Genomic DNA, 17,719 nt, shown 5'->3' with positions numbered 1-17,719 from the left:
AATAAAACAGCAGTAAATGTTAAAATTTTTATTGTGAATTTAATACAAGTATATTGCATAAATCAGTAATTTCTAGTTTTCTTTTACTTCACAAGCCACTTTCTGCTCGTAGATGATTTATATTTAATATTATTAAGTACACAATGAACGATATAATCTTTTAAATCCAGCACAAATGATATTTTTTAATATAGCCGTCGATGGTCGTACGGTAATCTTATATCAACTGGAAGAGGAGATCGGACCGAAGGTCCGGGTAGCGTAACTGGTAACGTGTCTGCACGGATAGCAGAAGTTGCGGGTTCGAATCCCGCTTCGCGCCGATTCTTTTCTTCCAGTTAAGCCTAAATTTATTTAAATTATTTAATTAAAATTCTAATTATTAAATTTAGCAAGAGATGGCGCCTAACGCCTAACTCTAGTACCAAATTAACTTAAATTATTAATATTACTATAGCCATTTGCTAGCCCGATAATTCAGCAGTGGTTGGTCTTTATATGTAACGGGTTAGTTGTTGTTTAGTTGAAAAATATCATATAAATAATGTTTTCCAGCTAGTTTTATAGCTCTTTATCAGGTTTAAACTTAATTCAATGATTAAATCAAACTTATTAAGGTTGGAAAATTTATATCCAGTTGTACAAATGATTACCGATGTGTTGTAATAAGTCTCCTTTTAAGAATTAAAAATAGATGTAGTGTTGAAAAGTATTTATTTCACAAATTCTGTTACATGTATGGGAATGGATTGAAAAGTTTCCAGAATGACAATGAAAACAAAATGAATGATTTCCAAAGTTATGCTTTATTTTTCAACATAATTTCCTCAAATCTTAACAGTCTTGATCCTACGTTTTGCCAGCTTTTTGATTCTCTCCCATAAGTGGTTTTCTCCAAGGTCCTGAAAATAGCTGTTTACAGCCTCAGTGACCTCTTCATCAGACCAAATTCTCTTTCCAGCTAGGAATAGGTAGAAATCTGAAGGAGCCAAATCTAGTAAATATGGTGGAAGTGGAATTTAAAACTTAATTTCTGCTGAATGTCCTCATTTGAATGACTGGATTCATTATCATGGTGAAACAGCATTTTTTTCTTGATCACTGCTCTGAGCTTATTCAAAAGTATTACAAAGTATTGGCTTTTCCTTCTTCAAGGTGTTCAATTAACAAAATCCTTTGGCATACCAAAAAACTGTGTCATCACCTTGTCAGCCGAATGAACAGTCTTCACCTTCTTTGGAACTTTACTATCTCCAATCTATTGTTTTGATTGAAGTTTTGTTTTCAGTGTGTAGTTGTCATTCCATTGTCATGAATCCTCACTTTAAATCCATTTTATTCCTCTTAAACAATTCCAAATTTGGCTGAAATTCAGGCTTGAATGCATTTTTGCTTTGGACTGAACAAATACTGCACCCATCTTGCAGACAACTTCTTTAAACCCAATTTGTTATGCAAAATATGAATTGCTTTTAATAGATGCCCACAGCCTATTCAATTTCTTTTACTTTGATTCTGCAATCTAGCACTATGTCATAAATTTTATCCACAATTTCTGGCAAGGTAGCAGTTTTTGAATATCCTGAATGTGGTTCATCACTTGTGTGTGTGGCCACGCATGAATTCCAAAACCCAAAAACTTGCCGGGTAAAATGAAGGTGATAAATCTCCAAGAGCACTATTCAACCTAGATTTTTCCATTGCGCTTTTTCACTCCAAATAGAAAAATTTGATAATGGCTCAATTTTTATTTTTTTCCATGTATTAACAGGCACATAGACTATCTCACTTCAAGTATGATTCTGATAACAGATTAGCTTGTAAAAACCCAACTACAAGTATTGCCAGATCAATGTGAAATTTGGAGTCAATACATACAAAAGATTTGGTAATACAGTGCAGAAAACTTCCAAACAAAATACTTCCTTATTGGCAATTCAGGAAACTTTTCAGTCCATCCCAGTAAATAATGAAATACATTAGGCCCCTAAGAACTTTTACTATAATGTCAAATTAAACAAATTGTAAATTTGTGTTTCTAGACTTGTTTTTCCAAACACAATTACCAATATTTGGTGACATTACAGAACTCCCTGGACCACCAAAAAGACATCACCAGTATAATATAGCAAATTGATGACTTCACAAGTATTCACAACCAAGGATCAAGAGTAGAGTTAGAAGTTAACCAATAATCATGATCCTTGGTTGTGAATAGGCTATTAGTATTGTATCCTATTTCATTGCTTTTAAGAAGTATATTTTTGCAGAAAAAATTATATAGATCAAACAAAACAAAACTTATTACCTCTATAAGTCATCTTAATCTGTTTAAATTGTTCATGTCAATATCTACTTCATATATATACTATATAAATAATAATCTGACTGAAACTGTAAATGACCATACATAGTTGATCTATGATTTGATCAGATGTTGTCGTTTACTGAATTTTTCTAACTTTATAAGATCACGCTTAATTTTCAGATACACGGTTAGCTATTTTTATATTGCATCATTTCCATAAAACAATATATGATACGTAATTTAGATTAAGATAAAAATAATATACTTTAAGCATGTATGCAAGTTACAATTCATTAATTCATTCATTAATTAGGGTAAAATAGTAACCATACAAAATAATCCTGAACTATATCTTTACCTTAAACAGCTGTTGAAGCTACTCACTCTCTCTAGAAATTAATATAATAAATAATAAATTTTGTTCTGCAACCCATATAGTTGTTTCTGAGATACACTACTGATGTATATTTTAGCTTTTGTATAAAAATATATAGTAGTACAAAATTTTTGAAGTATTGTATATTGTATTTATTAATGGCACATGCACATAAAACTTTTTCTTATTTTAAATAATCAGTTGAGGGATCTTTTTTCCATTATATAACACTTAGAATTTAACTTGATTCCAATGTAAAATGAATCAAATCTCAATCTATTTTTACTAAAGGCAAGACTGATGATTGAAATCTTTTAATAAAATTCAATTGATGTACTAAATTTTTTTTATGTCTGCATTCTGTATTGTAATATTCCTGTTCTGTCTTAAGAAATTTATAAACAATAGAGTGAGATCCACAGACCTCAAACAAATGCAATCTACAGACCTTTCAAAGGTCTATAGCTCTCAATCCTTTCTATCAATAGACGTTTCAGTCATTGTAGGTCTGCTGCTGTTTTTTTAAATTCTGTAAGCTTAATTATTATGTATATGTAATTAGACAAGTTTCTGTAATCTCTATAAATTGAATTACATTAATTTATTTTAAATTATACTAAATGCTGTTAATTTTTATAATTGTACTTTACTAGAATGTAATTTAAACAAATTTGCTTAATAACTGTTTATATTTTATTTAGATGTAATTAGGAAAGTTTTACCAATTATAGCTGGAATATTAGAAAAAGAATCAAGAGGATGGTTCCTACCTTTCAGGGAGAAAATAATTGCTGAATTAAAGAGTTAGTGAAGTTTAAATTATTTTAATTCTATCAATTTATCTTAGTGTAAATTTGTATGGAATATCACGATAATGTAATGTTGTTACAAAAAAGTATGATTGATTGAATGATATACCATAGCAATTACATTATGAATTACTATTAAATTTATAAATAAAATTACATGAAAGAAAATTATTTTGAAAGTTGTGACATAGTTTCGAGCAGAAGTTAGCTTTTACTAGGTAGTATTAAATCACTGTAAATGAATAATGCCGAAAATTTTCTTCTTGGAGTATTCGGTTCATTCTAATATTAATTGAAAGAAATACACTTCCCAAAATATATTATTTTTGGTGTATTTACCATTTACTTATAAAATTACTTATAACAAAGTTTAGGAAGAACCAGAAATAAAGTGAATTTGATAAAAAAATATTTTAATTATTTTTGAAATTGAGACACAATCAAGTACTTACAGTATTTCAATTTCATAAGTCATACTTTTCACAATAGTAAAGCTAGGTTTGCATTGGCATAGGAACTGCCAGTCCGTGTGCTTTTGTCAACCATTTGACCAGTTTATTTGGTTCATTAGGAGTTGAATGTATCTCAACTTTTAACAAACTTCAGTTTGTTTGACTAATTAACTCTTTCCTTAAAATTTGTGTTTGTAAACGAAATTTTTTTGCCAGTCATAATATAATGCGATTTGCATTATACATAGTATAATGCAAATGGCATTTCTCTTTGTTAGTATTAATTTGTAGTAATTCATATGACAGTGTAAACCTAGCGCAACCTGTCCCATGTGATTTCCAACATATCTCGAGTCATGACCTGCTGACCTTGACTGGTGGACCCAAGATATATTGTTTCAGCATTGGCATGTTTTTGAAACTAGATGCCGCTAGTTATTATGATTTTTATATTAAAACTAATTTCTGAAATATAATTTTTTTGTTTTTACATTTATTAATATATCTATTTTGTTTGTGCAAAATAAAAAATAATTTCAGACAATATTTTTTTGTTTCTTTCAAAAACATAATTTTTGTTAGACTTAACATTGAGAAAAATTCAACATGGCACAACACATAACAGAGAAAAATTTTAACATGGGTTAGGTTAAGGCTGTTAAGTGTAGTATTTGCTAACTATGCTTTAAAGTTTAGTGTGTTTGTAAAAAAATTGGACTCAAGCTCATGCCGAAACTGCTGGTAATGAGAGGGCAGATGTCCTTGCCAAAGAAGCAGCTAGAAATGATTTCCTCCCTTTCTCCTATAATAAAATTCCTCTTAAGAAAGTGAAGAAATTACTATTCAAAGATCTTCTTACCGATTGGCAACATGAATGGGAGGAAGACAATCATACCATCACATACAGCTTCATCCCAGATATACAACAATATTTTCTCAACAATTGGATCAAAAACAACCATTACAGCATACAATTTTTTACAAATCGTGGCAGGTTTAACTCTTATAAGCATAGGTTCTCCATTGGAAATTGTAACAAATGTAATTTCTGTGATAAAATCAATGGGAGCTACCATTACATCTTCGATTGCCCTATAACTGAGACCGAGCGAAACAAACTTAAATTAACTGTTATCAGGAACGGTGGTAGTTGGCCTCGTCAACCCTGGGAACTTCTTAACACGCAAGAAATGGATGACCTCTTTCAAAGGATTATCAAGAAATATTTTTGGGCCACGACCGTCAGGTAGGAGTTACTGTAACCAGGTCGATTGATCTACCAACTCTTTGCGTCTTCCTCATGTTAACCTTGTATTTATTTTCCTTACGCATCTCCACATATATCCTTGTAATCACACTTGTTGTTGTGCCTTCTTCTCTTGCCAGCACTGGGCATGCTACATGTAAAACAACATGTACTTGTTTGTAAATAGTTTAACTCTCTGTTAACTCAAATCACACAATTGAATGTGTTTTCTCTACCAATGTACAAAATTTGTTATTCTGTTACCTCTGGTCTTCACCTGATAATGCATATGTGGGATCAGGCTATGTATGTTTAATACATTAATAAAAGATAAAAGTGAAAAAGTGAAGTGTGTTTGTAAAATAAAAAAGTCAATAACAGAAATTCTTGGTGACTAAGACATTTGGCAACATTTTGAGTCCCAAACATTCATGTATTTTAACTAGAAATTCATACATTACATATTTTTAAACCATTTTTAAAATCAAAATAAAAATAATGTTATATTACAGGTAAAAAAATTCCAGACGAAGATATAGAAAGGGTAAATTCTTTACTCGCTTTGTAATATACAATCAAATTAATTTCTTACATACTAAAAGTGACTTTTTTGTTTCATTTTATCAGCAAGCCAATATCGTGGTTTTAGATGAATATATTCAGAGAGTTTTTACCTCAATTTCTGAACATCCCGATATTAAAGTGTTTGGATCAGGAATAGGTAATCAAATATTAATATTGTCTTCTCGATTTTGTTTTAGTATAAAAAATATTAATAATAATTTTACGCTTTACAATAGGTCTGTTGTTAGTTGAACAAGCACAGTCAGTAATTTTAATGCATAGAGCTGTAGATAATGTACAGAGAAGACTATCTCAGAGATTTGCTCAGGTATGTTGTATATACACATGATAGGACACAATGAATTTTTTAAAATGTATACTTTTCTTCCACAGTTACGTAAGACGTTAGAAGAAACTCATCCAGTATTATCATTGATAGATCCCTGGATGAGAGAAAAGTTTTATTCGGCAGAAGTATGGTTTATTTTTCAAATTAATATCAGTTTAGAAAGTGTACATACTTAAAATTTAATATTTACAGATGAAGTTTATTATGGATCATGCATGGGATGCTCATGAAGAAGCTCTAGCATTGTGTCGGGAACATAATCTTAATCAAACGGTGTATTTTTTGCAGAGAGATTTAGCATTTATGAGAGAGGTTACAATCTGTTCAATCGATATTAAAATACTTTCAAACTTTTTTGGCATCTAAAAAAAAAATTTTTTTTGTTTTGAAATAGAGAGAACCTATTTTAAAACAAGAATTAAGCCGAGTACGAAATCCTACCAGGATTTTTTATTGGAGAACTCAGATTTGGTGTCCGCATCATTGGCGTGTAAGAAAAGTATTTCAAGGACAGAACGAAATCGTTGCTACGGTTATAAATCGCACTTCTTCTTCTCTTGCTCAACCACGGTCTGACCCTAATCAGGTATTTTATAACTTTTATAAAAACAAATTTATAATGTGTTTAATACATTGAATACCACAATTTAAACTATCAATTTTTATATTAAATTATAAAAAATCAACATTTATTAAACCTATTATCATACAATGTGGACCATACTGTATGAATAATAGCACAGTGAAACCTTCCTTTGTGATCAGCAGAAAATTCCTCAAAATTTTTCCATTGATTTAATGGGACATAAACCACCTCCAGTATGTGACCGTATGATTTTGGTTTGTTGCATACAAATCTACCTCTGATATGCAACCATTTGCACAAGTCTAGTGGCTTGCAGTTACTTCAAATGCAATTTCCTTGCCTTATGGATCTAATTACTTCATTTTCTGTCTAGGCAGTCAGATTAACTCTTGGATCTCAGACACATAAAATAAGGCACTCTTCTATGTAATTTTATGACATTATAAACTAATAAAGTCTAATTGTTGCTGTGGAATTACTTATAAATATACAATTGTAATGATAAAAATTGTGTTTTTTTTTTATTTTTTTTTTTATTGTTGTTAATGTTAATTCCTCATATGTCATAGATAGGTTTATGTCAGTATTCTGTAAATCAAAATACTTTTTTTGTTATTTTAAAGTTAAAACTACAGTTTTTAGCTTTAAAGATACGACTTTTTTTAGCTAAATCTGGTGATATTTTGATGAAATGACTGGCAACATTTTCGTTTGCTTCCATTTTCTTGCAGTAGAGGAATACTGATTTCTAGTTGATTTAAAACTAAAATTGCTTCTTTACGTATCTAATCTGCATTGGAAAGATTGTAGATTATCCAGCTACATTTTGCGTTATGTTCTCACTTTGTCCATCCATTTTTGGATGATGTCAGCTTTAAACTACCTACAAGTTTTTCTATGGACTGTACTTGCTACTAATGTAATTTAAATTCCACGTATCCGTTGAACAAAGATCTTATCTTTACATCTCCTTTACAAGTATTATTGAGTTGAAACATGTATTATTTTTGTCTGCCATGTTAGATTGATTTTAGATTTACCTAGCTTATCTCAGTCACAAATAGAAAGATTGCCCACACCTGATATAAATCTTATTTGCTTAGATGAATCTGAAATATTAATATATGAAAATATAAAAATAAAACATTTTTATTATTAATTTAATAAACATAAAATGTAATGCATCAGTTGATTACATTCTAGAATATTTTTAGGAACATTTATGAACATAATGTTGAATATTAATTTGTATGGGGGCATCCAGAAAGTCACGTCTTCTCCTGTTTTTAATTCTTGTAGAGGATATATTGTGACATTATATATCAGAACATATATATATGTAATAAACATCCCAAAGCCCAGTGTATTGATACTAAACCAAACTCTTGTCGTAATTAATTGGGCTGTTATGTTGTTAATAGCAGAATTAATTATGGCAATAGTTGGACAAGTGCCATAGTAGAGGAGTACATAGGTTGTGGGCGTAAGAGTCATCCCTAACTGGTGCTGTGAGTAACCATGAATGGTTACATCTAAGTTTAAATACATCTGGAAGCAAAGAATTACTTCAAGGTAAGTGGAGGTTGCAAGTTTAAATCTCACTCTATGTTAGTTCTTTTCTTTCCAAACTGTTCTAAATTATTTAATAAATTATTAAAAAATTATAATTATTAATTTAGATAAGAGATGGCACCTAATATCTCTCTCTATTACCAAATTACTTAATATCTAGTTGTTATTAATAGCAATATAATAGTCCAATTAATTGCAGTGATAGTTTGGTTTAGTATCAGAACATACCTGACACTTTATTTATCTAGAACATTAGAATGAGTTTCCTTGGAATAACAAAGACTGCAGAGATAATTGGGCATGAGAAGAAAAAATATGCCTGTCAATGCATTATTTAACTCTCCTGTTATCTGGTAGCACTTGACAACACCAGATAACCAAAGAGTTGAAGAATGGGAACAAGACAATAACAAAAGTGGAGTGATGTGACTTCCTGGACACTCCATATGTACTTATAATAACATAATTTTTAATTGTTTAATAGATGCATTTATATTTTTGCATTTTAGCCAGTATATTTAGTTGAAAAGCAGAAAACACGCACAACTACTACAAGATGGCCCTTCTGGAGATGGGTGAACTATTGTTATCGCACATGGGCATGGGCATGGAATGCCATGTTTTTATTTGGAGTAAATATTTTATTTTAATGTAGATTTCATATCAGTTGTTCTTTTTGTAATAAATATGTCATGTATTATCATTACTAGGTTGTTATACCTTGGTGCAGTCCCTTTAGTTTACGTGCTCTGTTTTCCATTCGACCTTTTATGCCTGATTTGGAGCTTAACCAACTAGATGTGAATATTTTAATAAATATCTCATAGTTACCATGTAAGCTATATTTAATGTGCAGATTTTATTTTTTATCTTTAATGGAATTTTGTTCTCATAACCTTTAGGGCACACTTTATCCCAGAAAATCATCTCTAACACATACGCTATGTTCGAGGCTCATCGCACTGTGGAGGCATATATCAAAATCGAGAAACCGAATTCGAATCGAGGCCGGATACAGGTAGAATCATTTCAAACTAATATAGATGTAATATCAAATTTCAAAATAATTCTTTGCATTATTCTGCTTACGGTAATCTTCTTAAGGTATAAATATAAAACAAACTTAAAACTAATGTTTCAGGATTTATAGGTAAAGGATTTAGTCGTCATTTAAATCGCACATGGAATTACGTGGTGAAGGGAGCTCTCGGAACGTTGTTGTTGTTGTTGGCGTTTCCGTCAGTCTGTTTGTTTTCATCTGGACTCTCTTTAGTTATTGCTGTTCTCGCACCTTTTTGGTAAATATTTGTTTTAACATCACTTTTTGTTTTTATATTTAAAATATTAATTATAATATTTTTCTAGGATGCCTTTATCAACGTTGCTTTTTCATTTATGTATGATGTTTGCCTATGATTTTGATAGTCCTTGTAAGTATTCACATTTGTTACATTCAAAAAATCTTAATATTCCATTAAGGAAATGCATTGCCAGTTTATTTTTCAAATCATTTACTTCATTAAAAGATCCTTAATCTATTTTGCCCATAAAGTTTTAGCTTATTTTCCAGGGAACATAGGGTTGTGGCATGAACAATTTATTATTTCATTCTGATAATTGAAATAAACTTTCTTCTGCCATGATCCCATGATCTTCACAAAATAAACTAATGCTTAAAAACTGTTATCAAATATAAAATTTATTACTGTCTGAATTCATTAGCATTCATGTCAGAAATAATTCAGTTTAGTATGGTTTCAAAATACACTCCTCCATGATCTACACAAATTTTTGCATGTTCTAATAATTTGTCTACGCTCCATGAAAGGATCTTTTTGGAATGCCATTTAGTTCCATCTGTCCAGCCTTTTGGATTTTCAAAATTGACTGATATTGTCTTCCTTTCAGAGCAAATTTTATTTTGAGGAATAGAAGCCCCAATTAACCACTTCCTTCCCCCCTAAATTAAAATTTTCTTTCAAAGGGGGACAATTTTGAAATTCAAAAAGCCAGATGGAGGAAACTAAATGAAATTTCAAAAAGATTTTTTGTAAGTGCTTGTGTCAATTACTAAATTTGTAAAGATCAAGGAGGAGTGTATTTTGAAGATTGATACTAGATTGAATCATTTCTGCCAAAAACTTATTTTTTATGAATTTAATCCCTGAACTTAGCAGACACATCTTGTGTATTGACAAATATTGAATGCAAAACAAAAATCTTCACTACAATGCAAATAAAAGCTATGATTAACCAGTTATTATATTTTTAAAAGAAACAGTGCACCTGGTAATTCCAGCAGTATATTTAATAAATCATAACATACTTTGGCAGAAAAGGATTAAGGAACATAAATACACAGTGGAAAGGCATCTCGATACCGCCTTAGTGGCTTAAGCTGCCGAACAAGATACACAAGTAAAGTGGGATGAGGCTGAAATCATTAGATCTGCTAAGAACCCTACCTAATACTGTTAGGTTCTTAGAAATATAAGAAATTTTTACAGCGAATAAAAATCTATTCTGTATCAATCATAGGGATGCTGACACCTTATTTACAGCATGGAAGTCCATGTATGAAATGTAACCTGAACTTGGTCCTCTAATAATTATTTTTGTTTATATTAATTTTTCATTTTTTCTGTGAGTGTGTTCTATTTAGAACATCTTTTAATTTTAAATTATTTCCATTGAATTTAATATGCTTATGTTTGTTTTATTTTAAATGATGTACTTCACCTATGAAGGCCTATGGTATTAGGTCAAAAACCTTATGATTTATTAAATATACTGTTGGTGCACTGTGTATTTTTCCAGTTAGGTCTTTCTTACTTATACTTTTAAGTTGCCACATATTAAATTCATTTTCAGTTTCAGTTGATCTGATTCTGCTGTCAGTTTCAAGTTGATAAATAAAATTAAAAGTGTTTTGACAGCAGAAATTATAACTGATTTTCTGACATATTCACAAATTAAATATTTTAAGACGATGTATTTTCTTTAGTGCCATGTGTCTTGTTTTTCTACAGATTGATATCATAGTTAAAAAACAAATTTATTGTGTTTAATATTAATTTTAGAATATTTATAAATAGATTGTTCATGAAAATTTTACTCAAAATATTTTTGCTTTTATCAGCTCCTGCAAGAAATAAGAATTGTATCGTATTAGAAGCATTATTTTGGCATATATTAATTCAAGGGATATTGCAGCCAATTTTAGCTCTTTTTATTGCTTTTATAATATGTCCTCTAGGATCGTTTTTTGTATTAATCAGTAAGTAACTTTATATGTAGATTCTTTTTATTTGTAGTATGTGCTAAATTAACAGAATTATGATTACGTTAGTGGCCATGTTAAGATGTAGTTTACGTGTTACATGGGATGGCCTCATGTTCCATTTGCTCATCAAACATCGAGGAAGAATACCAGCTTGTGATAGTTGGCTTGTTCGCAGAATTTCGGGACCTGGACTTTCCGACGGACATTATTTTAAGGTTAGTGTATTGAAATAATAGTGTAAAATTTAGCTTAGAACAAATTAACTATATATTTTATTTATATTTATATATTAGATTTTTCAACCATTTTTCATTATTATTAATTAATGTTAAATTTAGAACTTTCAAACAATTGCTGAATTTTTATTAGGTTTTTTTTAGCCCCACAAAAATTTGGCAAATTAAATCTCTAATATGAAGATAAATGAGAAATTTAAGATGATGTGTATACGTATGTATGTATGTATGTATGTATGTATGTATGTGTTGCTGGCCATTAGAATTGCAAAAACTGGGAAAGGGAAAACAGTGTAATATTGGACTGAAAATAGTCATGATAGGGTGCAAAAACGATTTTAAATGCAGCACAGATATAAATAATGTGTGCAAGTTAGACCCCCTGGACTTTCCTACAATAGCTGTAAATGGCACTGCAAAGGGCAGATATTAAATGACTGCTGGCAGTTCCACTAATGTAGATTACTGTAAGATACTCATGTGCCTTGGCAAAGAGGATAAGTCTTACATCAATCTTTTGGATTTTGAGAAAGGGTAAAATTGTGAGAATATGAGTTATCATTCCAGGACATTGGCACTTGTGTTGGAAGAGAGGCAAGCATAGTGACAACTGCTTGCCTCTCTTCCAATGATAATACCGCATCAGTGGATGATAGGGAAAGGTACAACCTACCAACTTGAGGGATTTGGAGTTCTTAAGTGCACAAACAAATAGGATGACAGACATCTCTTATGCAGGGCTTAAAGTGACTCACTTTTTTAGCTTTTTCTGAGGCAAACTCACTTTTCTCACTTTTTTTAATTTCCATGTGGAATTATTTTTTCTCATAAATGCGTGTTTGGGTGCGAAATACTGATCAACATGCCTCCATACGCCTTATGTGACTGTGCACGACATGATAAGGCACTGTCATCTACACATGCACATGTATGTAGGCTAACATAATGAGGAGCTTCCCAAGGTTACTCTGCACATGCAGTAGGAATTTGCGTGTGAATTCTCCTTGCTTATATCCTTGTGAAATACTGATCTCTGCGATGCTTTGATACAATCACACAGCACTAAGGCATAAGTTCGGTGTTAAGATTGATTTTTGTACTGCATTATTTTTAGCATTTGTATTTATTTAAGCATTGTATTTAAAAGAAAGAACTAGATTTTATTTAATACTAACAGTAGAAATTCGTGTTTTAGCAATGGAAAATTGTATAGAATCCAATACTTTCCGAAGTAGTTGCTAAGCAAACTTTTCCTTCCCAACCGTCTTTCTACTATTTTTCTTTAGCTTAAACGATGACATCACTCATTCTTGACTACCATAGATAAACCAAAAGTAATAATTGTTGAGCAGTAATAAATTTCATTTCTACTATTATTATTAAATAAAACGTTGTAGGACACTCATTTAAAAGCTTGTATCTTTCTAGCACTCTGTAAAATTAAATATCGAGCGAACCTCAGGCCAGAAAGTACAAGATTTTAAACTAGTATCCTAAATTTTAATAACTTCTGTAGAGACAATCTTTAGACAAAGACAAAAGTTTGGTTTTAAGTGGGTGCTTATATATTTGGCATGCACCATGGTTTTCTGCTTTCTAACGGTGTCCTTCATTTTTCACTTCGACAGAAACTATAACCTAAAGTAAACCACAGTGGCGTACCGTCCATGGAAGCTGTGAAAGTGCCACTTTTCTTGTATTTTATATAATATAAATACACATTGTGTGATTATTTTCATGTTTTAGCATACTCTGAATTAATTAAAATTAGTATTTTATTATACTTGCATTATTTATTTTATTACAAATTTATATACATGTGAAAAACAATGATAATATTGAAGCCGACTTCCAGGGGCAATCAGTTAATTGCATATCAGTCTGAGGTGCAATTAACTGATTGCCCCTGGAAGTCGGCTTCTCACAGAAACACAGCTTCCCAACCATCAAATGTTACAGCATGCCACTGGTAAACCATGAGCAAGGCAAAATACACGGTAAGGAGGGCTGGCTTCTTAAAACTAACTCAAATGGTTTTGTGGTGTCATCTTCGGGACATAGATTGTCTGACTTGGAGCTTTTCTGCATGTTGTGTACTTCCAACATCAGTGTATCTAGTAAAGGTTTCCATGCAATCTTCAAACATTCAAGCTACAAGAAACATATAAATAAATGCTATGAAGCATTTGGTTCCAACCAGTTGAAACCCGTCATGTGCGTGCTCATTCGAATATAAATTGCACACCCACAGTCAATCCGGCACCAAATTAAAAAATTAATTTGTAAATATTTAACGTCGAAAAACCGCTATTTTCACTTTAATCTAGCTTTTCAATATGTTTATAGTCAAACTCAGTCAGAAAAATATTTAATTTAATTAGAATTTATTGAAGATTTAAAATTTTTAATACTAGAAAGTAATTAGCATAAATTGCATTGCGTCATGTTTCATCTTTGCTCCCGTTCAGCTTTATTGTCCTAGACACACGCCAATGTTTGTTTTTACTTCTACTGAAGTTTAGGCTTTTATTTCAACCTCAACCATTTGGTTACACAAAGATGGGCGTCATGTAATCACCTACCTGACTTTTTACAAGTTTCCTTACCTTGAAAGTTTTATATTTTTTTTCCTCGATTTTAATTATTATTAATTACCTTTTTTTGATGAATTCTTATATCTTTGTATTATTTGAAGTTGCAGATATAAATGCGTAAAACTTAATTTAAAAAATATTATTTTCTTGATTTTAAAATTCAAAAATAAATTAAATATTATCGGAAATGCTAAACTATAAGTATAATGTGTTTTACATTATTATTGCAAACAGATAAAGTCAATTATTTTATATAAGTGTTTATCATTTAAATTTTTATAAATTATTTTATCTGATGCAATGGGGTGCATTAATTAATATGGCGGCGGGACTTTATTCAATTACTTTTTTGTTTCAGACGTTTAATTAATGTGTTACATTATGTGTAAAATTACATTAAAATATGTTTATTATAATTAATAAATCTATATAGGAATAATATCTGTGTGTCTGAATAAAACAAAGCCATTATAAAACATTATCTGTACAAATAATTTCATCAATTACTTATTGACATCATATTTGTTAAATTTCACGGGATTGTATTATTTTTCAACTTCCGGGTAGTAAAGCTTTGAATACAGCATTTTCTCCTGTGAAAGTACTGTAATACACTCTAGCAGTTTGTTGTCCTTCATAGTGGGGGACTGGCAATCATTTTATTACTTTTTCATAAACTCCTTTCTATGTCAGATGTGGGGTTGAATGACTAACAAATTGTTTTATTGTACACAGGGAAATGTTTTCTTTTAGATTTGACAACTAGTATTGCCAGTAATGAATTCTGTAATTTTATTTTTAATCATTTAAAAAATATTGATAAAATTACCAAATAAATGTTTGAGTCGCAATTACTAAATATTGCTATGTATGAACATAAATTTTAATTGTTGCAAAATGATTTGTTTAATAAAATAAGATGTTGAACTTAATTTTGCTTTAAAAGATTACAATTTTTTAATGCAGATCAGACCAGAACAAGCTTTAGCAGCTTTTGAAGCCAAATTGGAAACAGAAGAGTTAAATGCTTTTCGTGAAGAAGTGGAAAGAATTATAGTTCAACCGCAATATGTTTATAGGTATATATGAATGTTATTTATTGTTGTTAAGTAATAATTTTGTAAAATTAAAATATAAAGGCAGCACTATTTGGTACTTGCCAAATGCCAAGCAAACATTTGGCCAATACTGAGTAATTTGCATGATTTACTCTCAACTTTGCTCAATAAATATTCAGTATTTTCCATTTCCCACTCCATATGAGTATATTGTGTCAGACCAAAGGGAACGAATCTTGGACAAGCATTTGATAATTCTCACAATGAACTGATGCTTGGCATAATAATCGTGTATATGCTCGCCACGTGACAAATACTTCGGAGAAACTCGATCATTTGGCAATCAGCAAATGCCGAATGTTTGGAACCACTTTGAAACGTGCCAAAAAGAATACCACTAACTCTTTACTTCATATTATCATTTCTAAAGCAATGGTAATAAACTTTATCTTGATTGTCATTCAATATACAGTCTGTGATTAGTTAATGAACACTTTCGCGAAAGATTTTTGTTTGGACAATGAACACGTTAGGATAACAAATACCTCACAGAACAATCACAAAAAGAAGCGACGTAAAATAACAAATACCAATTGGTCTTCCCTTGTCTTCAGGCAACAATTCAAAACTTTTCGGAGTGCAGGAACATTGACATTGATGCTCAACCTGGTATATACTGATCGGATAGTATTCATCCAAACTTTGAAACTCTCCCTTGTAATTCCAGCCTTTTATTTTTCTCACAGAAACAATTCTTTTATAGTATTTGAAAGACTGTCAAGTGGGAACTCGTAAGTTTTGCTTCGGTTTTTATTTTCGAAAGGTGAGAGTATAATAGCAAAGGTAGAGAGTGGACACAAGATATCTGATGTTGCTGGGCAGTATGGCTTAAACAGGTCTACAGTAGGCCACAGTTCAATCTTATCTAAGAAAGATACAGTATAATCAAGAAGACTCAAGCAGCTTAAGGAGTAACAAAAATCACATCTGAGAAATAAAGAACATTGAAGAGCTCATAATGGAACCTGAAACTGATCTGACAACAGAAGAATGCCAAGAACTCTTGAATGAAGAACACCATGAAACTCGGCGAAATATGTTTTCTTCTGAAAAAGAGGATTAATGCTGATATCTGCTATCAATTTAAACATCTTTTGAAGAAGTGGGAGGATGTCAGAACAACAGTCTTAGAATGGCATCCAAACAAGGTTGAGGTTAATAGGCTTGGGGATCTCTACAATTACAATGCTATTAATTACTTCTGAAAAATCCTGAAGACGAGCGAAAAGCAATCGCCATTAGGAAGATTCTTTAACCACCACAAACAGAAAAAACATGACTAATAAAAATGCAAGACTCTGGAAACTCCAAAAAATAAAATATTTTTTATTTTTTGGAGTTTCCAGAACAAATTAATCAAATTCCGTTATAAAATCCAAATAATCGTTTTTATGGTAATGATAAATGGTAATGGTAATGGTAAATCGATAATCAGTTAATGAACAATTTGGATGGCAAACAAAGTCTTGGAACGGATTATGTTTGTTAACCAATCACCCACTGTATACTATTTAAAATGCCTTTGGTTTCGTGCACATTATAAAATCTTTGTTTTGATGATAACCTTATCCTGTAGGGAGGGATTTTGATTATGACAAATTGGATGACGAAATAGATAAAGAACTGCATTAATGTATGCTTCTACATATTACGTAATTTCTATTAATAAAATAATATATACACAAAGGAAGCTGCTGCAAAAAAATGATTACTATGTTGTTTAAAATTCTGACAATAACAATGACCTATAGCAATGAGTTTACTATTGACTGTTCTCATTCTTTGTGAAATTATCAGATCAAATTTTTTCCCATAAAATAATTAAAATTTACAAGAAGAAATAAACATCTTTTTTAAATTTCAGTTTTTTTTATAAATTCAAGATTTCATGATTTGATGTTTAATGTCTGGTTTCATGACAGAGTTGTAATATAAAAACAGTCTTATGTAATAGGATCTAATGTAAAGTATATGGGCCATATTGACCCATAACTGGTCCCCTATGCTTTTGGGTCCCTCTGACACTTCATTCTTTCACTCCACTACAGCTAACAGCCCGACCTTGGTACTGTAGGTACTAGATCACAGTATATAGCCTATTTTTATGTATTATTCAGTTTCTCTGATACCCATTAAAGTGGAGATTTGCACTATATACACAGGATCTACTAGTAGGAACTTAAATAAACACATTTATGAATATAAATAAGTTATAGTGTGCATAAT

At 30.8% G+C, this 17,719-nt stretch overlaps 1 protein-coding gene across 1 annotated transcript in view; it reads left to right on the top strand.

Moving 5' to 3' along the window:
• The window catches only part of LOC136975240 (uncharacterized), a 64,630-nt gene that overhangs the window by 39,131 nt on the left and 7,780 nt on the right, over window positions 1–17,719 (top strand). The window contains 16 exon segments of the mRNA XM_067270269.1: window positions 3,386–3,487; window positions 5,704–5,735; window positions 5,819–5,912; window positions 5,992–6,083; window positions 6,149–6,229; window positions 6,297–6,416; window positions 6,499–6,690; window positions 8,772–8,894; window positions 8,973–9,062; window positions 9,165–9,251; window positions 9,253–9,280; window positions 9,404–9,560; window positions 9,628–9,692; window positions 11,402–11,539; window positions 11,612–11,760; window positions 15,342–15,454. Of these exon segments, the coding sequence (XP_067126370.1) occupies window positions 3,386–3,487; window positions 5,704–5,735; window positions 5,819–5,912; window positions 5,992–6,083; window positions 6,149–6,229; window positions 6,297–6,416; window positions 6,499–6,690; window positions 8,772–8,894; window positions 8,973–9,062; window positions 9,165–9,251; window positions 9,253–9,280; window positions 9,404–9,560; window positions 9,628–9,692; window positions 11,402–11,539; window positions 11,612–11,760; window positions 15,342–15,454 (1,663 nt within the window).

The sequence above is a fragment of the Centruroides vittatus genome, unplaced genomic scaffold (assembly GCF_030686945.1).
Source record: "Centruroides vittatus isolate TY-2023 unplaced genomic scaffold, ASM3068694v2 contig_367, whole genome shotgun sequence".
NCBI lineage: Eukaryota > Metazoa > Arthropoda > Arachnida > Scorpiones > Buthidae > Centruroides > Centruroides vittatus.
The sequence above is the reverse complement of the archived record's forward strand: the minus strand, read 5'-3'. Positions and strand labels throughout refer to the sequence as shown.